This window comes from Scomber scombrus, chromosome 6, assembly GCF_963691925.1.
Source record: "Scomber scombrus chromosome 6, fScoSco1.1, whole genome shotgun sequence".
Classification (NCBI taxonomy): Eukaryota; Metazoa; Chordata; class Actinopteri; order Scombriformes; family Scombridae; genus Scomber; species Scomber scombrus.
Window position 1 is genome coordinate 23,394,494 of NC_084975.1, and position 26,901 is coordinate 23,421,394.

At 41.1% G+C, this 26,901-nt stretch overlaps 2 protein-coding genes across 2 annotated transcripts; one reads left to right on the forward strand and one right to left on the reverse strand.

Annotated features, from left to right (window-relative positions):
* The first annotated feature begins 3,620 nt into the window (after nt 1-3,620).
* On the forward strand, nt 3,621-11,117 carry pkmb (pyruvate kinase M1/2b). Its single transcript, XM_062420951.1, has 11 exons — nt 3,621-3,698; nt 5,147-5,325; nt 5,494-5,585; nt 6,817-6,948; nt 7,078-7,264; nt 7,360-7,630; nt 7,723-7,873; nt 7,980-8,132; nt 9,125-9,291; nt 10,216-10,397; nt 10,566-11,117. Exons 2-11 carry the CDS (start codon nt 5,175-5,177, stop codon nt 10,670-10,672), a joined length of 1,593 nt encoding a protein of 530 aa, XP_062276935.1. The 5' UTR covers nt 3,621-3,698; nt 5,147-5,174; the 3' UTR covers nt 10,673-11,117.
* A 3,085-nt stretch (nt 11,118-14,202) lies between these two features.
* LOC133981549 (potassium/sodium hyperpolarization-activated cyclic nucleotide-gated channel 1-like) lies at nt 14,203-25,925 on the reverse strand. The gene is made up of 8 exons (XM_062420301.1): nt 25,270-25,925; nt 20,573-20,996; nt 19,846-20,007; nt 19,274-19,492; nt 18,411-18,557; nt 17,714-17,954; nt 16,378-16,542; nt 14,203-15,764 (listed from the first exon to the last, which is right to left on the reverse strand). The coding sequence occupies exons 1-8, from the start codon at nt 25,923-25,925 to the stop codon at nt 14,203-14,205; spliced, it is 3,576 nt and encodes a 1,191-aa protein (XP_062276285.1).
* Between the last annotated feature and the right edge of the window lie 976 nt (nt 25,926-26,901).

Consider the following 26,901-nt stretch of genomic DNA (forward strand, 5'->3'; position numbering starts at 1 on the left):
CACTAACTATTTACTGTCTTTGTATGCTGTTTGAAGTTGTGTAATATGTAGTATGCAAGTAGTATGCAGTAATCACAATTTGTTTTACTTTTTTGCCTTCTTTTTCTTTGTGCTATGCATTGTTGGAGAATAGCTTTCATCAACACACAAAAAAATAAAATTGTTGTTGTTTTTTTAAAAGTGTCTTTGCTGACTTTTACTTTTGTCAGTTTTTCTAATTTGAACTCACCACATACTCAAAACTAAATTATTATGTACTATGGATTTAGGACATATAGTGTGTTGTAAATGTTATACTTAAGTGAGATTAGTAAGGAATTTTGACCTATATGATTATATTGATACCAACTGCAGTGTGTTTTACAATATTATACAGATCAGAGTATTCATATTTTATGTCCTACCACGATAATGACTTGTGTGCTATTTGTACAATTTGTAAAAACTATGCTGCAATACAGGTGAATAGGAGGTCATTTTAAGATAATCAATTTTAAATATTTTTTCCTTTAACCCTTAAACAGGAGGGCTGGTGCTGTAGACATTTCTCTGTTCCCAGTGGCTTCAAGCCAGCTGGTACTCAGGTTATATAATAATCCTTACAAGGAGGGTACGAGGGTGAGAGTCAGTCTGGAGTCAGATTTCTGACTCCTGAAACCTCACAGCATCCACACGTTCCAAGAATATTTGGGAGTCATAAAAGACACATGTTCAGATGAGATAATATACTTCCTCTTTTTTTCCCTAACTAGTTAAACAGCGTCACAGACTATTTATATTATTTACTATTCAAATTTATAGTTGTATTTCTAGAAATTATTTTAGGTTGTTTTAAAACTTGGCTCTCAGGACTCACTACATATTTGTGGTCAGGTGTTGGTATATGTTTGTATGAATAATCTGTAAATATAAGATCAACCAATATATTGTTATTAGTAGACTTGCTCCCATTACTATTGGCAGACTGCCTAATTAAGAACACAGCTTTGCTCTTACCACAACACTTTTGCAGTAGAGTAAACCGAGCTTATATTTAAACATTGTGACGAATAATATTTTTTATTATGCTAAAATATTGTTTGTTAAAAAAAATCCTGACATACACCAACACAAACACAAAAACACACACACACACACACACACACACACACACACACACACACACACACACACACACACACACACACACACACACACACACACACACACACACACGCACGCAAGAGTGCCCATATCATATCAGTGTACAAATTGATTGTATTACTGAGCAGAGCTGAGACAGCACAATTTAATTGTATTATATAACAGACGAAAGATAATGAGTTGAACATGCATGGTACTGGTAGATCAAATTGTATGTTAAGATACAATATGTTCCCCCCTGTACATGATGCCAAACATGGCTCAACTATAAATACATAGTACACCATAGTATACCATGACAGAATGACATTGAGATATATGGTTGGGTTGCATGTGTTCAATATATCCACTGACCACTGACCACTAACCCTAACCTTAACCCTAATTCTAACCCTAACCCTAACCCTATATCTGTGCAACAGGTTTGCAGGTTAATATTGACTTTGCATTACTGTCTCTGATAAATAATTTGCAACTAATATTGCTTTGACTGATCATACTTCACTACATGTAATTTTCAGCTTTGCTGCACCTTCCTTCTAATTTTGAAACAGTAAATGAAGCGCCCCAATTGCATCCTGCTGCTAGAACACAATCCCACCCCCACTGACCTCATAAACCACCTAAAATTATGGTTTGACATGAAGGTTAACGTGAAAAAACACATAAAGGAGATGATTTGTCAGCTTCCAAAAAATACTGACAATATATTGTATTTGTCAGAATAAATAGAAAAGAAAAATAAATTCATCAACAAGAAAACAAAAACAAGAAAGAAATGTAAAACAAACAAACAAACAAAAAAAGTAGAAAAAAAACCCAGTGTGAAAGTTGCTGAAAAAAGCTCACCTATATGTTTATGTCATGTTGCATTATGTTAATGAGATCCAATGAAAGATAAAGGGACCAAATTACATGTTTGAGTTTGCTCTTGAGTATCTGTCCTCATCAATTTCCAAATCATAGAAAAGTGAGATTTCACACTGAAAACTTTTTTGTCAGGACACTTATTTCAGAAGCTCTATGTAGATTTACACTTTTTGTCTAGAGTTCAAGTGAAATTTATTTGTAGGAAAAGTTCAATAAGAATTGCGTTTTGGCATGAGGAGACTAAAGTTTGGGGGTCAGTAGGGCTTAATACTGGTCCTCACAAGAAGTCATTATAATAAAATACATGTTATTATGTTCGGTTTTCTATGAATTAATGAATAGGGGAGAACACGGGTTGGTTGTCACATTCATTAGATCTCTGTTCCTAAAGGGCGCTGTCAAAAAAGTGTTGGTACTGAAAGTTTCAGAATTTAGGTGAGATGTTACCTCCAAGGTCCTTTCTGGAATAAACCATTTGACATTGAGATGAGAGGACGTTTAGTGTTTTTCATGTGAAAATGTAAATGTCCACCTCTTCAGTGTTTCTCTTCTAGGCTTTTACACAATGAGTTTATAATAAAACAATAATTACCATTAAAAAAGTATGAAGAAAGAGCGATAGTTGGGTAGGTTTTAATTTTTCTTAGCTACACCAAAACATGTGATTGTCGCAAAAAAACCCAGTTAGGCATGCTTGTCACGTTCTCTTTGGGGTTGGTTGTCAAATGTTGGCATATACATATATGGTGTGATATATCTAGTCCTTTCTTTCTTTTAAGATAGCAAAATGAGCAGGACCTTTGTCAGGAAGACAAACAAGAGCAAGTCATGCTCAGAGCAGTCAGAGAGGTGAAAATGCACAATATTGTTATATAAGGATAAAAAATGTACTTATAGGAATTATTTGTCCTGTTTCTGTTCTCTTGGTGCAGGAGATGTGTTAGGTTGTTGTATTTCAATGAAACTTAAGATTTTAAATACATTTTTCTCCATTGAAATAACAGGGACAACCAACCCCATAGTGTGTGACTACCAACCCCACGATGGGGACGGTTGTCACAAGTGCACAAGACATATTTAACAGCCCATATCTTTTGAACAGAATCTGCTGAAGGAGAGTAAGACCACTCTATTCCTGCCTGACACTTCAGGCTTCAATTACAAATTAAAAGGGAATATATTCATTATACAGTTTATGATGAATTCAAAGGAAAGTAAAAAGTGTGACTACCAACCCAGTTCTCCCCTATGTATTGCTCTTTTAATGTTACTAGATATGGGTCAATTAGCTTCAAGTGACCGTTGATCTTTAATTCAAATGTCTCGGGTCTGGCACGATGACCCACCTCACCTTTAAGTACCACTGAAAGCTTTGTGATTGGCCGGGCGAACTACACGTGCACCTGCGATGTATCCTCCCTCCATTATCATCAGAATTTCTCGTTTTTATCTGTAAATTTGAGATTTAGTTTAATATTAACATTACGAGAACAAGTCCAAGTGAAAAACATGCGTTTGTCGTGCTGCGTAAACAGCGAATAGTAACAGATTTGTAGCGCCCTATTTCCTCACTCAGCGGACGTTTTTCACACAGGAAAGTAGTCCCGGTTAGTCTGGGGGAATAAAACCTGTCGTCCCAGCACAACCAGTGGCTCCCTGGTCCCTGCAAAGTTCACCCTATATAGGTGAGTAACAGCAAGTAGATTCAGCTGTGTGTGACACAAAGTGCAGAAGAGATTTTATATTCGTTTTAACTTGGATGTATTAACTTTTAAAGAAGATGAGTACTTCCTTTCATGATTTTAAAATTTAATTTCAATCACAGATCAAACTTATTCGAAAACACACTGGAAACATTCTTAATATATTCATAATTACTTTAATATTACAATTTTTTGTTTGTTTTTGTCTGTATGCATGATTATATTTAGTATAGTCTACAAACATGCAAATACAATATAATTCAAACATAGCCAACTGTGTCTACTAATTGCAGGATTAGTTTGGCAACATTTTAGCTACTCTATATAGCTTTCTTATTTTGATTTATTTGATATTTTATCTGCGTCCTTGTGTTGCCAATTTTCCTTCTTGAGATAAATTAAGTTTAATATAATCTTATTTAGATAAAAAGTTAAATGACAACCATGTGTCTTAATATAGTAGTTGATTGTTAGGTAAATAACATATTCCACTGAAAACTAAGTCACTCACTAAATAAAGGAAATGGCACCCTAATTTATGACCTGCCACTCTGTAATCTACTACAAAACTTCTACTACATTTTTTATTTATTAGCTATCACATTAATTCACTTGCACTGTGTTTATATGAGATGTATAGAAACTTCATTCTGATCATTTAAATATGACGCTTACTCTCATTTTCCACCAGATACGTTTTTGTTTTTTCTGGTGATATGTTTCTACAGTCCATAAATATACTCAGAACGGATCATTGTTTTTTTAGGTTAATGCTGAGGCCTGAATGGTGTCACGCATGTTGCATACCTCTAACTGAATCCTAGTAGCTCTGCTTTTTCTCTTTTTATATACCATGGATGGGTTCTCAGGCAATATTATGCCTTACAAGCAGGATAAATCATGTTTTTCAGCCTGTGGCCCTTGAGGGCTGGAGTTAATCTGTGTGTGTGAATCACCTTTAGCCTCTGTCAAAAGTGACCAGCTCCTCTTCTTCAGCTCCGCACAAACTCCCACTGGAATGTGGGAGAGTGCAGTCAGGCAGGCACATACTGTTGTTGTTGCTTTTTGCACAGGCTGTTCGGTCAGCTCGCACAGCTTCTCTCCACTGGTAGAGACTTAAAATTAATCCAGGGAGAGGTCCCATTTTAATATAAGTCTGCACTTTTCCATTCTTAGTAAAGTCTCATTTAGTAATCCTTAATCATTCCTGATACTGTCCATACTCCTTGATATTGAGTTTTTTTGGAAAATATAATGTTTTTATGTAGATCATTTTACAACTTCTTGGTTTTAAGGAGCCAATGTGTCACTGTCACAGTTTTCACCAGCACTGACTATGAAAAAGAAACCCTCCAATATAGCCTATAATGAATGTTAGTTGTCAAGTCATCAGGTAATAATCAATTTTGTTTCCTGTTTTTTCTCCATAGGATTTTTCCAGCAGACACAGATCTAATCATGTCAAAGTCTAAGGATTCAGGCTCTTCCGTCATGCATCATCAGCAGATGCATGCTGCCATGGCCGACACTTTCCTTGAGCACATGTGCTTGTTGGACATCGACTCTCAGCCCACTGTGTCTCGCAACACTGGCATCATCTGCACAATTGGTCAGACATATTCCCAAAACCAAAAGATTTATTTCATGTCACACATATCATGTATATCAAAGATAATCTCAATGTATCTGTGTTTGAAACATCTACATGACCTCAACCTTACCTTATTTGGCCCAGTATCTCTCTTAAAAGTGATGTAATTGATCTTTCTCGATGCAGGACCTGTCTCCCGAGCTGTGAACACGGCCAAGGAAATGATCAAGTCTGGGATGAACATTGCAAGAATGAACTTCTCTCATGGCACACATGACGTGAGCATGTTAAAATTTTTACCACATCAAATCATTTTTGTGCCTTTTTTTTAATTTACTATTTGCATCTCTAAAACTTCTGCCCTCTAAATGGTGATATCACAGCACATGTTGTACCATATGCTGTCAAAAAATATGACATCAGGGACTGGAGCATAGTCAGTGCCACATTCTTGAGAGTTTGAGGTCAGGCAGAGCAGTACAGCAGCAGTTTCTTTGCCCTCTGCGAGTGATTCAGTGTGGATTTACCCTTTACAGCTGCAGCAGTCAGTGTGACATTACTCTTGTGCCCTAGTAACTGTCTGTGGCTGTAATGTGATCTATGAGCTTGTACTTGCCCCTTCGGTGCCGGGTCTGTGTTGTAGCTTGTGATTTGGAAAACCAGCTGCATCATGGCTAAAGCGTCGGCTGACCTTATACTGATGACCTATCGCCTTTAAAAGTCATGCCTCTTTACCTTTTTCACCGTCACCTGAGTGGATGAGTCTGTAAGTCTATCATATGCTGAAGTATGAGCGCCCACAGTTGATATTTGGGTTGGTACTCTTCAAAGGTTAACAGCAGTGACTTTTTCAATGTAACTCAACTCTCAGAGTGACTTTTGAATTGACTGCAGTGGAATGATAGTTTGGCTCAAGTTGGCTAAACACAACTGATAAATGTCAGCAACACAAATTTATTATCTTGAATCCAGAAAATCGCAACAAAGTGAATATATGATTTATTTTTTTGTATGAGAGGGACCAAATAAATTTGACCTCTGTCTCTTTGGTGTGTCAGTTGTCAGTACAGCTATAAATAGGTTACAGAAAGCTTCACAGTAACAGTATGATAATAAGGCATGTTGTGGAAGACAAGTTCACTGTTTACTGAAGACAGTACTCAGTGTTCACATTAGATTTGTTTATATACACACATAACTGTAACAGTTGTGTTGCCATACAGGCAGTATTCAATAACTCATGCAGCTATTTATGCACAGTGAAACTGAACAATGTCATGTGCTAAAAATGTCTTGCAGTTGTTATTCCATATTTACTACATATAGTTATGTAACAGGTGCCGCCATGCTGTCTATCCACCTGCTGTTTTACTAACTCTATTTCACTTTTGAATAATTTGACACCTTTAAATATGACTTTGTGATAATGAACTATTACAATATTATATTTCATATTGTATCAGATATTCTGAAGTTTTCAATGTTTTTCTAACTCCCCTCATTATACAGTACCATGCTGAGACCATCAAGAATGTCCGTGAGGCAACGGAGAGCTTTGTAGCTGGCTCTGTGGACTACAGACCAATTGCCATCGCTCTGGACACCAAGGGACCAGAAATCAGGACTGGACTTATCAAGGGCGTGAGTTCTTGCCAAATTGCCACAATGAGGCCATTTTTGATTTATTATAGAACAATACTCAGCACAAACAACTATCTGAAGATCTTTTTATCCTCAAAGATTAACACCTTCTCTCCTGGTGTTATTTAGAGTGGCACTGCTGAGGTTGAGCTGAAAAGGGCAGAAACCATCAAGATCACACTCGATGACCAATTCATGGAGAAATGTGACGAGAAGGTGCTGTGGCTCGACTACAAGAACATCACCAAGGTTGTGGAGATTGGAAGCCACATCTACGTTGATGATGGCCTGATTTCCCTCAAGGTCAAGGAAGTCGGTAAGTGAACAAACAATCGACTGTTTGCAGATGTTGCTTTCACCTTTCCACCTAAATGTGGAAATAAAACTTATATTCATTCTGTGTATCCAAAGGCAAAGACTTCCTGATTTGTGAAATTGAGAATGGCGGTATGCTGGGCAGCAAGAAGGGTGTCAACCTGCCCGGAGCTGCTGTTGACCTGCCTGCATTGTCTGAGAAGGACTTGCAGGACCTGAAGTTCGGCGTGGAGCAGGGTGTTGATATGGTCTTCGCCTCCTTCATCCGTAAGGGTGCTGATGTTCATGCTGTCAGGAAAGCCCTGGGTGAGAAAGGAAAGGACATCAAGATCATCAGCAAGCTGGAGAACCACGAGGGTGTGCGCAGGTGTGTGGATGATCACTGGGAATAATCTGCATCTGTCTGAATCTCAAGATAATAGTTAGAATTATTAATTTTATAAACTTTTTGTCTGATAGATTTGATGAGATCCTGGAGGCCAGTGATGGCATCATGGTTGCCCGTGGAGATCTGGGTATTGAAATCCCAACAGAGAAGGTCTTCATTGCCCAGAAGATGATGACTGGCAGGTGCAACAGGATCGGCAAGCCCATCACCTGTGCCACACAGGTCTGTGACATAAGTGGGAGGACTGTTTAGTACAAGGGCAACTTTTAAAAATCAGTTTAATTTGACTACATGAAATGATGCAGCATGTCTTGCTTTTCCCCCTCAGATGCTGGAGAGCATGACCAAGAAACCCCGCCCCACTCGTGCTGAGGCCAGTGATGTCGCCAACGCCGTGCTGGATGGCAATGACTGCATCATGCTGAGCGGTGAGACTGCCAAGGGAGACTACCCCCTGGAGGCCGTGCGCACACAGCACATGGTAAGAGCACAAAGGACTGGCCCTATTCCCCAAGCTCTACAGTATGTGTGTACAATATATACATCTTTTCTGGAACATACCAGTTTTAAGCATGTTTTACTGCAGCAGCTACAATATGTCCAGCCTCATGTGTCGTGTGTGTTTGAGGCTATGAGCATGGGCAGCCACACCAACTTTTTAAATGACAAAATGTACAAAAGTCACAGGGACATGCAAAGCTGTAATACTGGTAACTGCATGGGTTTCAGGGCTCTACACCTGTAGGCATTTTTGCACTAAAAGTAGAAAAAAACATCTGAGAATGAATAGGAAAATGCTGTTCTTGAATTTGACACATTTATGACTCCTATGAAATGAAATATATTTTGTACTGTGTTCAGAATCTCATAGCATAGGTTATTGGCATCACCTGGCCAGATATGCCATATATCATCAGTGATTTTAAAGGTGACGAATATCACCAACACATTCAGATTTACTTTGTGTACCATCGAAACAGTAAATATCAACCATCCATGAAAAACACACTGCTATAGAATTTGTGGTGTTGTCAGTTACATTTTCTAGATTATGCATAACAAAGAGAAAAGTAGCTTCCACATTGTTTGCACATGACTGGGTTTTACTAACAGCTTGTTTAGTATTTGTTCAACTTGCTTTGTGTATCGCTGATGCACCATCCCCTCCCTCCGTCCGTCTGCTACCAAACAACTTCTCTTGCATTGTGCTTTAACTGTGTGATCATATTGCTCAATTAGCATGCGTCTGAGGATCTGCAGTGCACAGCAACAGTCCCTGGACATCATGGCCGCCGCTGTTGTTTAGCTTCATGTCTCAGTGTGCTTTCAGGTATGAAGACCTCTGCACTCAGCTTAACTGTCGTGTGATTGTCTTTTTAAAAATACAAACTAACTCTTGCAGTTCAAACTTGGTGTGAGACTGCAGCCTGACACAGCTGTCATGCCCCTGTTTGTTTTCCTTCACTTGTTCAGATTGCCCGTGAGGCTGAGGCAGCCATGTACCACAGGCAGATGTTTGAGGAGCTGCGTCGCACCTCTCATCTGACCCGTGACCCCACAGAGTCTGTCGCTATCGGCGCCGTTGAGGCTTCCTTCAAGTGCCACGCCAGCGCCATCGTTGTGCTCACCAAGTCCGGAAGGTGAGAATCCCAAGAACTACACCTCCTGAAAATCTCTGTAAAGCTTTGAGTCATCATATTCTCCAAGGTGCCCACTACAAGTGAAGAAGCTGGTGCATTATTTCTCAATCCCTCCGCCTCCGTTCAGTCTCTAACAGAAGCCTTGGGCTCACATGAAGTGTGCCAACTTTCACTGCACTAACAATCTGTGTTCCTCTTCTGACCTATTGAGATTTGAACCCTGACATTTGATGAGTTAATTTTAACTCCCTGTTCATTCCCCTCCATTTGGGCATTCATCCTCACAACACATGATACGTTCAGCTGCGTGGATTTCATAAAGATAACGGCATAATAATTAGCCATAATTAATATTAACAATAGATTACATGATTATTTGTATGTGAAATTAGTCTATGATGAATTTTGGTTTTCAGTCCCACAACTTTACTGTTTTGATTCACTGTCACTGCTCTTTAAGCGTCGTTTCAGATAGAGCAGGCAGATGTTTTCAGCTTAAAAAGCTATAAAAACCAGTGTGCACTACCTGCCCAGTGCTATACAGCTGACAAAGTTAGTGACTAGCAGATGAACATAGTGGATCATTCGTCGGCTAAAAAGCCTTCTATTTTTCTAAGTAGATGAGTGAATGTTGGACTTACAGTAGTCAGGTGGACACAAACCCAACTCCAGATGAATAATGTTGCTCTGTATCTACTGAAGTAGGCAACCGTTTGCTAACAAGTTCACTGTATCAACTTAAAAGCTGATAGTACACCAGTGTTGTGTCTACAACTGGTTTCCGCAGCCCCCAAGTGTCCCAAAAAATCAGATTTTGCAGGTTTACGTTTTGTAACTCATTCAGATCAGTGATTTTAAACATATGTAAACATACAAAATTAAATATTTTCAATTTGTCTAATCATTTGTACATGTTACTTGCAGGTCCGCCCACATGCTGTCAAGGTACAGGCCCCGTGCCCCCATCATCGCTGTGACCCGCTGTGGCCAGACCGCCCGCCAGGCTCATCTGTACCGCGGTATCTACCCTGTGCTCTACACCAAGCCCGCCAACGATGTCTGGGCTGAGGATGTTGACCTGCGTGTGAACTTTGCCCTGGAAGTTGGTGAGTGTCGATGAATTTTGCTGAATTAGCTCCTAAATAAGAGGGTTACTAAGGGAAGGGAAGGGCATTGTTAAGAGAAAATCCAAGATTTATTTTGTTAATCTCCCGGATTCACTCGAGTTTAATTAAGTGCTTTTCAACTAACGCCTCCCTGTTTTCTGTCTATAGGCAAGCACCGCAAGTTCTTCAAGACTGGTGATGTTGTCATCGTTGTGACTGGCTGGCGCCCAGGCTCCGGTTACACCAACACCATGAGAGTTGTGCTGGTGCCTTGAACTTCATCAAAGGACATTAGTAGCAACCACCCCTCCCCTTTCCTGTAACCTGCCTTCCCCCTGTGTTGGACTCTTCTTTTCTGTCGGCCTTTGTGACTGACAGAAAGTCAAAACCAGTCAAAAAAGGCCTTTTGATGGTGTCATTCACAGAAAGTAACTCCATGATTCCTGGTAAACCCATATGAGCAATTTATCATCTAAGCCCTGCTGCCAGAGACTGAACCTTTTATTGGAAACTCGTCAGTCATGTGTGTGCCTGACTGTGTTTGTATGTTGTGCAAAATGGAGATAAGTGCTCCTCTGCATGCACTGTAAACTAGGCTCCAAATGTCTAGGCATCAGGAAGTATAAGTGCAGATTTGTACTGTATTTATCTTCAGTGTTTCATGCAGAACTAGTAGTCGGTACATAGGTTTCCATCCATTAAAAGGAACTCTTGGCTCAACTGTGTTTCTCCTTCTCTTGTGATCACTGTAACACTGTTGCAAGATTAACATGCTCGGTATACAAGTAGATACATTTTATATTACTGCTGTATGCCCTCCTTCCTTCAGATTTCACAAAATCAAAATAACAACTGGATTTATCGGAACATGCACTTCGGACTAAGTGTATCTGCAGTGGTTGTACAAAATAAACACTGCTTATTAGATGACTTGAACACTAAACTGCAAAAAGATCTGAGGCACATATTGAAGCAAATTCACAAATTAAACATGTAAATGTATGTCAACACTGAAGGATGACGTTACTAACAGTATTTCACAGAGCATCAGTCACTAAAACTGCAAAATTATTGAATGTGGCAAATTAAATTATATTTTTACCTAAGAGAGCTGTTAAACACCACAACACTCAACAAAAACACTGATTGCCACATATGAGGTTTCCTTTAAAATGCTACTTTACATCACAATTGTATTTCTCCATGGATGTTTTTTTTTTAATATCAATTAATACAAACAGGGCAGAGCTATGCTTGAATGTTGCTTTGGTGTAAATGACTGGACATCTAAATCACAATGGGCTGGTAAAATAAAACTTTTGAAATAAGAAAAACATATATTGAAGATGAGGCAAAAAGAGGCCAAAATAACATTTCATGAGAAGGATTTCCAAAGTTAATCAGATTATTTGACATTTTCCTGATTATATTATCTGTTTGTATTAATTAATCTAATTATTTATTTCATAATGTCTCACTCTGGGTTTGAGTGAAAATCAGACCTGTGAGTTGTCATTTTCAATCCCAAAGCATTGTCCATGTGTAGTAGTCAATGTAGAGAAGTCTATTTAAGTAAATATTCAGAAATTTGGACTTCAGATATAACAGCAATACCTCAATGGAAAGCTGCACCTATTATATATTGCATGCAGGATGACATACGAATGAAGGTTAGTTTTGTCTGTTTTGGATCAACGTGGCAGCTTCATCCTTAAAGAAGAAGCTCTGTAAATCAAACCTTGCTGCAGCACTGAATTAAATATCTCCAAGTACTCACTAATCTAGCAGTTATCAGAACACAGCAGATAATTTTCTTTGTAATGACAAGTCAGATATCTCTAAAATCATAATCCTGACCGTTTTGGATGTTGGCATTAAACAACACCATCCAGTTCTCAATTCATAATCCGGCTTAAAGTCTAAAACTTCAAGAGCTTTTTATCAGATTCTCCTTTATGCCACACTCAGAAATCAACAGCTAGGACAAACATCATTGACCATATGTTATTTTATTGCATTGAATTCTGTAGCTAAAATAAAAATATAACATACATAGGGTGATGGATTCCTTAGATTTGGTGGTTAAAAAGGCAGCAAAATGAGAAATAAATATATAAGTAGATGAATGAATGACACCTCTTCTCCTGCCTACACAGACACACACCTTAAAGTTGAGTGCACTCAAAATAACCTTACATTCGCTCCGAGCTGATGCCTCTGGCAGGTGGTGTGGTGGTGCGAGGTTGGAGGAGAATAGTAATGAAGGATTGATTGAGCCCATTGGCAGTGACTGGCTAGTGACTGATTGTATCTCTCTTGCCTGGAAAGGGGGCAGAGTCACAGCAAACCTCAGCCTCAGGTTCAGTAACCAGGCAGCTAAAGCCAGTGGACTGGATGCTCAGATGGTTTGACCTGGTGACCAGCTCGCTGCTCAGAGTTCGTTGCTGTCCGCAGGTCAAGAGACAGAAATATCATCTAAACACATGAAGCTATTAACAATTATTTAAGATTCTGTTTTTAAAAAAAAGCAGTCAGTGATACACGTCTTATTGATTCAGCATAGCATCACAAAGCAGCAATTGTTCAACAACAGATGTCAAATTTTACAATCAAATAATGTACAATGAAAGAGGTAAATATGCAGCAATATGACCCATCAGGGTGTCTTGTTAACCATGTGTCCAAGTAACTGCTTTTAGCCCTTTGACTGGTGCAAGAAACATTCATATCAATCTTAGTGCATCGCTGGTTTCAGGATGTTTGATTATCCACAATTGCTTTTTTTTAATTTAAAAATGATTCCCTTGTTTTGATCTGTTCTAACTAAAAACAGAATCTCACTCGTTGACTCAAGTGCTTCAATTCACAGTACCTTTGTATTCCCATAAAAAAACACAGATTATTGCATACTATGCTGATGGCACACAAACCTTGGCTCAGGTGTATGTTCTGTACTGAAGTTATTCACAGACTGAAATGAGTCAGCATCAGTCGTACAGCTCGCCATGTGCCAGAGCAGTTGTGGAGGACTGAAAAATGGAAAAAGTGTGACTTTGTGTTGTCTTCGTGACTGAAACTGGTTCCTCTACAGAAAAACTATCCTCTCCTTCATGTTCAACACATTCAAAAATGCATCTCACCTCTTCCACTTGGACAAACAAACATTACATTCATCACTTCAGTCTTTTTGAACGTGAACTGGTTCGTGTGACCCATTTGGGTGTGCAATATTGCTGAAACACTATCTTGGAAGACATGCCGTCATCAAAGCCTAACGTTAGGTGATCTCTGAAACGAGCAAAGTGCACAGTCTGCCTCTCCTTGAATCTCTTAAGGGTAACCTTGCATCCACACACTCAATATTGGGAAACGATATAAAAAGGACAGTCATTTTTGGTTTCAATCATAACTGGATACAGTTGTTGACAAATTTCAAACATAACAGGTGAAGCCAAAAGGTTTGCCTGGACAATAGGGATAGGGTTAAATCAATACTTTTAACAAATCACAGAGTGTGGTTATAATATAATACATATAACAATTTATATTTTCATGAGGTGCTATATATATCCATCAATAGGTTTTAGATTGTATTACTATATTCAAAGAAGCAGTATCCTGTAGAAAAACATATCCATTATTGTCCATTTTTATCCATAATCCATTCACTCTGATTAAAAATGAAACCACTGATCTCCAATCTGATTAGAATAACACACCCTCCTACTTTAAAAATGGACAAAGTAGTGGTTAAAACTATGCCGAGGAGGTTATCTCCGTGTGTTCAGGAGGGTGTGTCTGAACCTCACAAGTTGGAGGGAAGTTTGGACTGTTTGTGTTCTGTCTCTAACATCTTAGCAGGGGATCTAGCCAGGGGAGAGTGTACACCAACAAACTGGTTCTGAGGTTCAGGCCCTGAATGTGTCCGGCTAACAGGAGTAGCTTGACCCGGGATCGGGCTATAGGGTTTGCTGACAGCCAAGGGGGCGGAGAAGGGTCTCAGTACCCCTGCTGCCCCCTCCGAGGAGCCGCTCATGGCCAAAGGCCTTTCCTGGTGTATAGAGCTGTAAGAGCCTGAGATAGTCTTTATTTCCTGGGTAAAGAGATCAACTGATGACTCAGCACTCTCTTTGGGGGTACAGGCCACCCTAGCAGGGCATGAGGTCTGAGGGGTTAGGGGCCTGTGATAGCTCTGGGTGCAGGGGGCCTCACTGTGGTAAACTGTCCGTCCCCTCACCGGGCTCTGTATGCTGGGACTGTGGACTGGAGGCGTGTAGCAGGGCGAGACCTCAGCAGAGCCATACTGGGCCAGGGAGGCGAGGGCCGAGTGCTCCGGGACAACCTGTGGCAGGAAAACAGAGTGGAGGCCCGCCAGGCTGTGCTGAGCCAGAGAGGCTGCAGCTCCAGACCCTGGCTGCATACATCCACTGGAGGACTGGGTGCTGGTGATGAAGGGAAAATGTGGGAGGCTCAGACCGCTGGATGTCCTGACTACTCTGTCATGACTGGACCCCATCTGCTGCATGGTGGCGTGAGAGGGCTGCTGCAGCTGGCTTAGTATGGGGCTGACGGAGCTGGAGATCAGAGGGCTTATGGTGGAAGAGAAAGGGGCTGGGAATCGCCCTGCTAGCCTCCCTGGTGCCCCCTGCTGGAGTAAACCTAATGGGTTGGGTGGGGTGGTCATAGCACCGTGGAAGGGCTGGGAGTGGAGCTGAGCGGAGCAGGTGTAGGAGACGGCGGCCTGACTAATGGGGTAGAGTGAGGCCATGCTGGAATGGGGAAAATAGTGTGAAGGCTGGTGTATTGGTTGAGGCAGAGGGGTCAGAGGCTGCAGGTTGCTGGTGAAGATGGGCTGGGACATCAGTGTGGGTGACACGGGCCCAGTGGGGAAATGCTGTGCCCTGAGGGCCGCCAGTGTGGGAGTCTCAACCCCGGTGCGAAAGTTGATGGAGCCTGCAGGAGAACCGGGCACTGAACCACAGCCGCTGGACACGTGCCCTCCAACATGGACTCTTTTTGGATGGCCGATGGTGTCCTTCAGAGAGCCAGAGCCTGGTGCCAGGGAATGGTGAAATAGGAAGGGAGGCACTTGGGAGTGGTGGGCCAAGGCCAGCGCCAGTGGGGTGGTGGCAGCGGCAGCCTGGAGCGGGGCCTGGACCAGCGGGGCCCAGATGACGGGTGTGGGTGATGGGGGAGCAGGGGGAGGGTTTAAGCTCTGTGCGGCGCTGGTCTGGATCAGCTGTGTGCACTGGGCCATGTCACGGTCATGTTGCACTATTCTTTGGATGATCTCACTCTCTTGGAGGTTTAGTGTGCCAGAGCTTTGGTGATGTTGGACTTTATGTTGAAGAACAGAGTTCCTTTTCCCTGTAAGGAAAAGAAGAGAAATAAAGCGATGCCATTTCCACCTAAATCCTTTTGTTTTTATGAATGATGCTACTTATTACAAGGACAGCTCATCAGCACAATTGCCTCAGCTTTCTTTACAGAAGAGTTACAATGTGATGGCCTGACAAAAAAATCTAAGTGCAAATCTAAAATTGAATGTCTTCTTATTCTAACCACAAAGCTTACAGAATTTCCTCTTATAGATGAAAGCAAAAACCTTTTTTTATTATTCCCACTGTCCCTTATATTAAAGTAACTCAATGACAAGAGAAATGTTCAATACAAAATTCCATTTTTTATGTTAAATGTCCAAAAAATGGTTGAAAAACTGCGGCTCCCCTATCTACATGCAAGCAACGAGTAAAATAGCTGATGAGCCTTACAGGGAGATACATGTATTTCCAAGTGCATTATACACATACATACAATATAACTACTGTTAGTAAAAGTGGACCTGCATTAAACAGAGAGGTAGAAGAAGAAAAACAAATATGATGAGATATCAAACCACAAATAGTAATGAATTATATTTAACTTTGAAATATGAAATTGGCTCCTATAAACAGGTTTTATCTCTTGGCAAAGGACTCACCGATGCGGTCCAGGCGGTCGAGAGCCACAGTCTCAAAGGCCCTCCTCATCATGGGATATTCCTCGAGCACCTCGTTGAAGTTGTCTACCGACAGAGAGTACAGGCGACAGTAGTTATCTGCTCGCACACTGGCTGTCCTTCTGCCTCGGGTCAGCAGGCAGATCTCTGCAGGGAGGCAGGAGAAATAAAAAAGTTCAATTATTTGTACCACTTATTTAAAAGCTGCCCTGCTGAGTGAAAGTCAGAGATGAACATGAAGGACTTGTGAAGAAAATGGGTAATTAAAAGAAAGCATTATATGATGATTTCAAGCAGAATTTATACCTTTTTAGTTACATTCACAAAAGGAAAGGCAAAACTATTATTATTAGTCTGAGATGATAAAACATGAAAAGAGCGTTGCCTCTGAACCCCACAGATGGAGCACTTAATGCAATTTCTGCAGCTTACAGTTTGTCCTGACCTCGTCTGTCGTGCCAGATCAGAAAAATAAAATAATGCGCCATTAAAAAAAAAAAGTAGACATATTTTTCAGGACAGACATATTGAGGATATAGACACTGCACACACAGAGACTCGCATGCTCTCTCCCTCTCTCTTCCCTTCCTTGTTCATTGATTGAATCTATTTATATTTCTTGACTACATGAGATTGCTGACAAATTTCTTCTCTGTGTTTTCGTTTTGAACACATTTTCTGCCCTCGTTTATCATTTTCACATCTGTGCATGAGTTCAGTTGTAGATGAGTAGCTTAAAGTTGAGATCTATATTATTTAGTTAAAATTATTTTTTGTTCCAGATGTGCAGAGTAGTGGAGTACGGTAAAATATAAAAAAATGGCATGATTGCTCTGTCTAAAATACTCTCTAGAGTCTAGACTACCGAAAAAGGTTGTAAAAATAAGGCATCTTGACAAATTGCATTACCTAGTTGCTGAATAATATTTCACTGAGCTGCACAGCTGGGTACCAACATGGTAAAACTATGCGATAAGCACAACATTAGGCATAAGTTGATAGAGTTCATGGGCACGACAAATGTGAATTTATGTATTTCCGCTTTAAACATGGTGTCAACAAAGGGAAAACCCCACAGATGGAATCAAAGATCACAAAGCTCTGCTCCTCTTTAGTCCCAAGCCCTTTTAAGGAGATGATGTGGACAATTTTTCCCAGCTGTAATAGTCAGCAAAGTTAATCTGCTGAGTGCCTGAGCAAAATAAATCAAAATAAATCAGACTATCACCGCTCCTCCACATACATTTAAACTGACCCACAGTCATCTACAAAATATATTAGTATGCATTACACACTGCCTGTTGTGTGGAGACATTACCTCCAAAATATGAGCCATCTGACAGCTTGGTGTCATTGCTGCATTTGGTCAGGACGCTGACGACGCCGTGCTGAATGAAGTACATCTTCTTGCCGATGGTTCCCTCTCTGATGATGTAGTCGCCCGGCTGAAAGACCTCAAAGCGCAGCTTGGTCAACATAGAGGTGACGAAGTTTGGATCAGCGTTGGCGAACAAAGGCATGGTGGCCACCAGTTTACGACAGTTAAAGTTGATGATCTCCTGCAAAAGACGCATAAAACATTTTGTGTGTGGACAATGGCGACAGTAAGACAAGACCTTTGACCACAAATGTCAGAGTTCCTGCATGTGTACATTTCAATCATTATAAAAGCAGGGTGGTCAAAAGCTTAGTGCTCCGTTAATGAGGCTTCCTGTCCTCATACAGTCTCCAGCCATTACTAATCAGATTACATGACTATTAACATTAGCGTGCAAAGTAAGACAGCCATAGTAGATTACACAGAAAATTATCTGTAAACCATTTAGAACAAGGATGCTCACTTCATTAAAACATATATTTGTCACAGAGCCACCATGAAAAATTTGAAAAATAAAAATAAAAGATAAAAAAATTAAAGAATGTTTCAGTTGTAAAAAGCGTTAACACTGAAGTCAACATAATTATGACGCAGTAATGGTTATTATCAAGGCAACAACAAGAACATGACTTCTGACCTCTCGCAGTGGTTCATTCAGCTCCTCCAAAATGCTTTCCTCGTCAAACATCTTCCCCTGATAACGATGTTCGTAGTACTCGTGGATCCTCTGACGCATGTCAGCAGGGAGCTTGTGGAAGGACATGTACTGCTCCACCTGTTTATACTGTGATAACAACATGAATCCAATTAACAAAAAGGAGAAATCTCCACAGAAATATATGTAACTCTAAATGTAACTGAATTAGTGTCAAGACAAAATGCAAAGTCACGTCAAAAATAATATATTAATCTGATTGATGTGTTGGCTCAGAGGAGGCCTATAATGTGTCTCATTATGTTAACAGTCAACTGTCAGGCCATCTGTGAAACCTGCTCACAGTGCAATATTGTGCCTCTGTCCCATCTGACAAATACAGTTGTGCTCTGCAGGCTGAAGCTAATAACATTAACTACTGTGTCCTTCACGGTGTACTCTACCAGCAAAGCATCATAAATGATCAGTGTGTCCAACCTATGTATGTTACGTCCTACTGAAAGATGCTATTTCCATTTTATTGACTGTTTTTTTTATCACCTTCTCATTTGTGTCTCCTTGGTCTGTGCTGGAAATAAACTGCAGTAGCTCAAAAATCAGATTTAAAATGATTTTCTCTTAAAATGTATTTCTATTGTATCTATTTAGTCTCCCTCTGTGGAGCTTTTAACAGGTGGATACAGTTTTTGTAAACAAAAATTGGTGTTTCCTCTTCACATCATTCCTGGATAAAATGCTTTGCCACTTTGTCACAGTGCCACTTATTGTCAACATTTTCACTTCATCTAAATTCACTTAGACCTTTTTTATGACAAATATCAGCCATACAGAGATTAAACACCCACCTTTTCTTGGTACTGCCTCCTGGAGGAGTCCAGAGACTGAATGAGTGCAGTTGCATGTCCCACAAACATGGCAAAGCAGGTAGCACCCACAATCATGCTGAGGATGGTGAGCCACACATCAGCCATTCCTATAGGGGGGTACAGGCCGTACCCAATGCACAGCATGTGGCTCATAGCCTTGAACAGGGCATAGGAGTATTGCTGACCCCACGTGTCATTCTGCAGTGGATAGAGGGGAAAACAAGTTTATCAATATCCACAGCATTAATGCTGCTGCACGTCTGTGTGAGCCTTTTCATAGTTTAAGTTCAAGACCACGGGAGATAAGGCCTTTTTTCCAGGGTTGGCGGCTTTGAAGCGCCCTGTTGAGTGACTCAGATTGGCACAATACATCACCTGTATTTCAGTTACTGGTATAGCTATTAATAATGTAATTGTTCATGCACATTAATTATATTCTGTGCTGTCAGACTGGAAATGAATAAACCGTATTTATAAATACTTGGATGTGATTATCGTGATTATAGAGGAACACATTTGGATGCTGTCTGACTCATAAATAATCCACATACCACCATCTTGTTTCGAGTGACCCAGCAATCAGCAGGGAAGTCCTGCAGCATTGGAACAAGGAACTGTAGACATCCATCCCAGTGACACAGCAGCAGCATCATACCAATCAGGTTCATGATGCGTACCATGGCGCTGGCCAAGTCGTAGGTCATATGGAAAACCTGTGACACAGATTATCAGCTTTAATGCAAATGAAACAACGAAACTAATATCTCTTGGTAAATAAATATATAAAATTTCGATTCTCTCTCTCATGCGATCAAAGGATTTGAAAAATACAGTGGGTGCTGTGTGGCCCGATGGCTTCAGGGGTCCCATAACAGACCTCACTGTTCTTAATCTTCTATAGACAACCAGAGGCTATTTCAGTGTTGTGTAATCATTTGTGAGCCACATTAATGGTCTGTGGGGAATGTAGCCTAAGAAGAATTATAAAATAAGATAATGTAGGAAAATATATTTTGTTAAGCAAGTTGATCGATCGAGTCTGAAACACACGAACAAATTAACTCTACAGCTTTGAGAATATAAGCATTTGTTTTTACAAAAAGCAGCATCATGTATTTCTCCTGAATGAGAAAAATTTAATAATCCAGACAAGTTATGAGAAATCTGCTACTGCACGAGAAATCTAATCATTTACAGTGCTTTATTCAGATGAGCATAAAAGAGGATGCACTTTGATCTAGTGTGAGGATCCACAGAACCTATCCCTGCAGGATCTACCTCTTCCCACTGGTGGATGTAGCGAATGAGTCTGGAGAGGCGCAGCAGCCGCAGCAGACTGAGGATCTTGGTGAAGCGGACGATTCTCAGAGCTCGGGCCGTTTTGTAAAAGTCAGAGTCGATGCGTGTCTCTACGATGAGAAAGATGTAGTCCACAGGTATGGAGGAGATGAAATCCACCACGAACCAGCTCTTCAGGTACTTGATCTTGATCTTCTGCGGGTCCAGGATGATCTCCGTGTTGTCCTCCCTGACGATGCCCGTGCGGAAGTTGAGGACCAGGTCCATGAGGAAGAAGGTGTCCGAGACCACGTTGAAGACGATCCAGGGTGGCGTGTGCTCATCCTTGAAGAAGGTGATGCCCACAGGGATGATGATGAGGTTTCCGACCATCAGCAGCAGCATGGTCAGATCCCAGTAGAACCTGAAACACACAGTGACACACGTAACTCACATCATAGATTAACAGCAGGACAAAGTCACTGTGGAACGGTACTTAAAATGAAGTATGAGCTTAACCTCACTCATACCTTACCTGACAGAATAACTGAGTTCAATATTTTATGTCAGTGTGTATCAGTGACATCCAAGAAACTGCTTGCATTACCGTTTCAGCCAAGAGAAATTGTTTTGTTCTAAGTATATTATATTTTTATGCCTTAATTAGAGATACGACAGTGGTGATATGACAGGAAATGAGGGAAAAAAGATGGTAAATAACAACAATGCTGCAATGCTGAAGCTTGCAGTTGGTGCTAAAACCCTTAATACAGCAGAGCACCTCGTCCATAGCTATATAACTGATCATGATCTTCATAATTTTTTAAGCAAAATCACAAATATTTCCTGTTCCTAGCTTCTCAAATATTATGATATTATTCAAACTGTCAGTTTGACTGTTGCATAAAACAAATGTTGAGCTCTGGGAAACTTTTTTTATTATTATTATTATTTTATTTTTTTTAAACTATTTTTGGACATTTAATAAACAAAAAGATTCAATCATCACTTGAGAAAACAATCACCAAGTTAATCATTAACAATAACCGTTAGTTTCTACCATGTTAAAAGTACTGATTATCAGTGATTTGACCTTTTAAGGCTATTTTCTTTAAGTAGAAAAGCCGAAAAAAATCTCAGAGACACAGAGACAGGTGATGAATAGACAACAGTGTTATCAATGGTTGCTGTTCAGTTCTCACAAAAGATTTTAAAGCGTCTGAGTGTGTGTGTCTGTGTGCATACTGAATATGTGCTGCATATTTAAAGCACTTGTGGACGTGTGGGAACTTCAAATAGAGATTTATGTCTAAGCAACTTTCAGTCTCACAGCCAAACTCAAAATGTAGCAGCTGGTCAAAAAGAGCCGAAACAAGGCAAACAACAACTGTCTGAGCATAAGCATTAACAAAGCAACTAATGGGGGTGATTCAAGAAAATAATGGTGGTGCTCTAATTCAGTTCAATATTGGACTTCTGGCCACAGGCACCGGAGAGGGAAAATGGGTTATTGGAATTCATGTGAATTGCTCACAAGGAAATATTGATTTTCACAACTAACTTAATCCTCAAGAATCTTTTCAATTTCATCTATAACTGCTATGAAAAAGGCCTGATATTATAGTGAAGTCACCAGTCTTCCACAGTTTTATTTACAAATCTTACAATTATAGTATTATAAACTATAATATAATAGTTGTTTAATCTGTGGTTGTTTTAATTACTCTGTTCAGCATCATGCTATTTGATGTATAAAGTAGTCAGATGTCTGCATTCACTTTATTCTGCATACAGCTTTAATATTCTCTTTGTAGTAGCTGATGTATAAAAGCAACACACCTCAAGGGAAGCATGCAGTAATCAGTAATGTACAGCTCAGCCACACCAAGGCAAGCCAAGATATGGTTACTGTTTGTTTACCAATTATGGCGTTGAGTGTATGTGGTGCGAGATGAGAAAGCATGCATGCATGTGATTGCATGTCCGATCTCTTTCAGAGATCTAATTAACTGCTGATCGATCCAACAGGAGCCTGACACACCTGCAGACCCGCACAAACTGCAGCGTGAGCAAGTCAGACCTACACGGGTGCATTACACCACTTAAGGGCAGTCGTGGCATGTGAGAAAGCACAAAGTATCTGCACTATTACTGTGTGATCCAAACACTTGCTACATTCAAGAGAAGAGATTGTAAAGAATTATTCATGTATAATTCAATACTTGGATCTGTAATAGGAAAGGATAGTAAAGTGTTATGAGATGATGATGATGACCACCAACAGCCACAGACACTTGTCCTGTGTTGCTGACATTGTAGCGCTCTCTGGGCTCAAATAAGCATCCAGGAATGATGTGACTGGCAGTACAGATGTGACCAGGTTACATCACAACCTAGATTTTTACCTATTCCAATTAGTTCCATCCAACCTTGACGTGAGAACATCACGAAAAGAGGGAACCGGTGAGGACATGATGGCCATTTGTTCTAATCAGCTTTCTGTTGTTCTCTGCCAAACAAAGCATTTGCATTCCTCTCTTCATCTGCCCGTTGTCTCTGCAGTGACACACTGGTCCTAATTGCACTTCCCCTCTCTGGCTAAATCCACCGTTATCTCTTGGGAATCCATGTCATCTCCAGAAGTCAGCTCCCATCAGCCAGATGTTGAGTAGTTAGCATTACTGCTCTGCACACGTCACTGTGCTGCAAAACGCTGGAACAGCTGGACCAAAAAAAAAAAGAAAAAAAAGGAAGAGGAGAAGGTCTGCAGGGGACAGTGCATTACTGCCGTCCCTTGCAGACCATCCTGTTTGCTCATCAGCTGACTGTGCACGCAGCAAAGATCAGACAACTTGCTGCTGTAATCTGGTGTTGCCATCAAAATAAAGCTGACAGTTGTGGGGTCTGTGGACCTCTCCCAATCCAGAGAGGAATCTTGCATTATTTGGGTCAAAGTGCAACTACGTTAAAGAGCATGCGAGTACAAAGAGAGAGGAGTTACAAGCAAAGTGAACACAAAAAGGCTTAAAATGGTGAAAGGAGCTTAGATCAATCAGGACAGCTGAAAAAGGGATCACATTTGTACTAGAGATACTTATCTCTTGCTGCCAGAGCGCAGCTGAAGCACAACAGCCTGCATGCAGCTCAGTGGCTTAACACACACCTGTACTGTGGCTCAAGCCCACCAGCAATCATATTAACCATATTTACGCAGCGTGCCAGTTCAGTATGTGTATTGCTGTATCTGCAGAAAGCTTTAATGAAAGAAAACAGTTACTTGTGATGTAAACAACTGAGAGAGGTTGTTTAAAAAAAGATACTGTAAGTGGGCTTATGCAGAGAAACCCACAACTTTTAAAAGACATCAGGGAGTGAAGTTGGCTGTTGACAGGAAAACAACCTGCGATGCTGGATTCAGCAGTGCCAAAAAGACACAAAATAATATATTCTTGTGCAAAGGATTGCAGGTCACACGCAGCACATGTACTGGAACTTCAAATGGGATCTGCAGGTTCGAGTGTTCACCTTAAGAGACACCAAAACACTGCTCCTGCTCAGCTGCAAAGTGTGACCCATACAGAGCATGGAGTAATGACACCTCATACATAGTGCAGAGCTAACAGCTGGGCGTCCTGATTCCTCACAACATCATTTTCATTTCAATCTCTCTTTCTGTCTGTCCATCTCTTTCTCTCTCTGTGTGTTCAATGTTTTGTGGTGTGTACCCTCCCCGTCCACACCATCTCTGCTCCATTAGACTAATTGTCCTGTAATAATCTCCACTGATGTGTGCTTCTAATATCTTGAATGGTCATGTTACCCTATTTTGATTACCCCATTTCCAAGCCCCTGCTGCACTCTCTGTAATCCATTGCCCTCGCTAAATGATAAAAAAAAAAAGTGTAATTCAGATGAGTGGAAAAAAACTGCAGTGACACACATTGGCGTACAACTAGCCGGTGAAAGTATGATGACAGTGAGCCTCAAGGTTAAATGTCATGAAAATCCCTTGATGGCAGTGATGATGAACAAAACGCTAGTTTGTATGCAGCATGCAATGGAATGTGCAACAAGCATGCATGTATACGGCACGCATTGTATGACTGGAAAATCAGGAATTACAGGTTTTGTGCGAAAATTTCATACACAGATACAGAAAATGGCACTTTGGTTAGTTAGATTACCATATAACCTATTTTTGTGTTCATGATACCCCACACACACACGCACACACACTGTTAGGAAGAGGGACTTAAATCCTTCCTATGTATGATATAATTTGTCATTGTGCTAATAAGAGGATTTTGAATGCCAGTCTACTCATTTACCGTACATTAATGTCTCCCAGTAAGAGTGGCCTGTGCAGTATGCGTGGTTAAATCTTTAGTAGAGGATCATTTGCAGAATCTATTCAAGGTGTGTATGGATTACTGAGGCACATTCAGTTTATGATACACATACTCTGCACTGGCTCACACTCCTGATTATCATGTTGCTTTCATAATATCATCACACTGATCAAAGAATAAACACCCCTGCTATATTTCAAAAGGGGATTAGTGTGCCTCTGTGATATTAAGTTTATCTGCAGGGCAAAAAACTCAAAACAAATGTGTGACAGTTTCACTGCAGCACTTTTTTTTGGTAAGAGACAACTGCTTGTAAAGAAAGGTTTTCTGCACACAATTTAGGCCTACCTAAAATCACTGTACGGGTGGATAATCCAGAAGCCAGCAGACTTTACTCGTTCCCTCTCATGCTCCACGGCCCTCTCACTCCCCAACATCCGCAGGGAGAATTTGTTGACTCCCGGTTGGAGCATCGCCCCAAACTGCCGGTGCATGAAGCCGGCTTGGTACAGCCGGTCGTCCTCAGGTATGATTTGCTCGGAGCCCTCCAACTTGATGAAACTTGACTGGTCAAACATAGACGCTTGCCCGGTTGCGCCACTCAAACCACCCGTTGCCCGCTGCTGGGCCCCGGGGCCGTGCTCACCGGGGAAGCTCTCGCTGACACCGGCATCAGCCTCGGGGATGAGGCGCCGCTGCTCCGCTGGATCTGACCCGGCAGGATGCCGCCCGGTGATGGAGGAGATGCTTCCCCTAAATAAGCGACAGTCCCCATTCAAGTTGGTCTTCACAGTAACGTCCCTGTCCAAGTCTTCGCTCCTGGCCTCCTCAATGCTCCTGCAACTGCTTGCAGGAGACGGAGAGGACAAATGTTTTAGCCGAATACTTTTCCTCTTAGTGTCCTTGTCGCCGTTGTCTCCTTCGTCAATCACGAAGGGTTTTTGCCCAATGTTTTGCGGCAAACTGTACAGCCGTTTGCGCATGGAAGACTGGAATCTTTCCATTTTGAAGAAGGAGAAGAAATGCTCTTAAAGATAGCCCGTAAAAACAGAGGGATGAATCATGAATCTCATGCACTTGGGGTGCAACTGGAGGCAAAACAGTGACGGCGCATCCGCAGCACAGGTCGTATCTTATTTGACACTTGGGACGTGCCTCCCTCTCCAGGTTCAAACATTGAGATGCGTCAACAATACGTGGCCACTTCAATCCGACGGTCAAACGGTAAAAGCGCTGAACAGGAAAAGCATGTAAATCCAGGTAACCCCACAGCGTGTAGACGAGAGCGCATCAGGATGCAGCATGCTGAGTGTCGGACGTGCCGGAGTGGGAGAATGCTGCTGCTGCTGCTCCTGAGCTCCTCAATGACAAAGCATGATCTCCACCTCCACAAAATAGCTGAGCTCTCTGTCAGTGCAAGGTGATGACACACATGCACGCAGATGGCACCGGCGTCCAAAGAGCGCTGACATCACTGATCCATCACCCTCCCGCTTTCTAATAACGTGAATATTGATGGGAGCTCATCTATCGGGTTGCCATAGGAGCCAGGATGGCACATGCGCTCACCCCACCCAGTCAGGACAATTGGAGAGGATGATTCAAGGATGCGATCCAGCCTTGGAGTTGATAGTTCAGTAGTTGAGAGAAAACAGCGGGATGCCAGAGACTCAACGGTCAGGACTCCATGCATTATGTTTGTCAATGGTGCTGCATGAAGAAACTGATGGCATTACTGAGGCAAAATCCTCCAGTCAATATCTGCTGGGATGAATTAAGAGACTGCAAACAGGTGGAGAGGAAATTCTGCTTATGAGATCAGAAAGATGACAAAGATAAGAGATGTGGCTGTGACCAAATTGTGATTACCCGTATGAAGGACAAATGAGGCAAAAAAAAACTAAACAAAAACAAAAAAACTTTACAAACTAATACAACTGTTCACTCAAATAAGCTACAAATTATGTTTAGGGATAACAA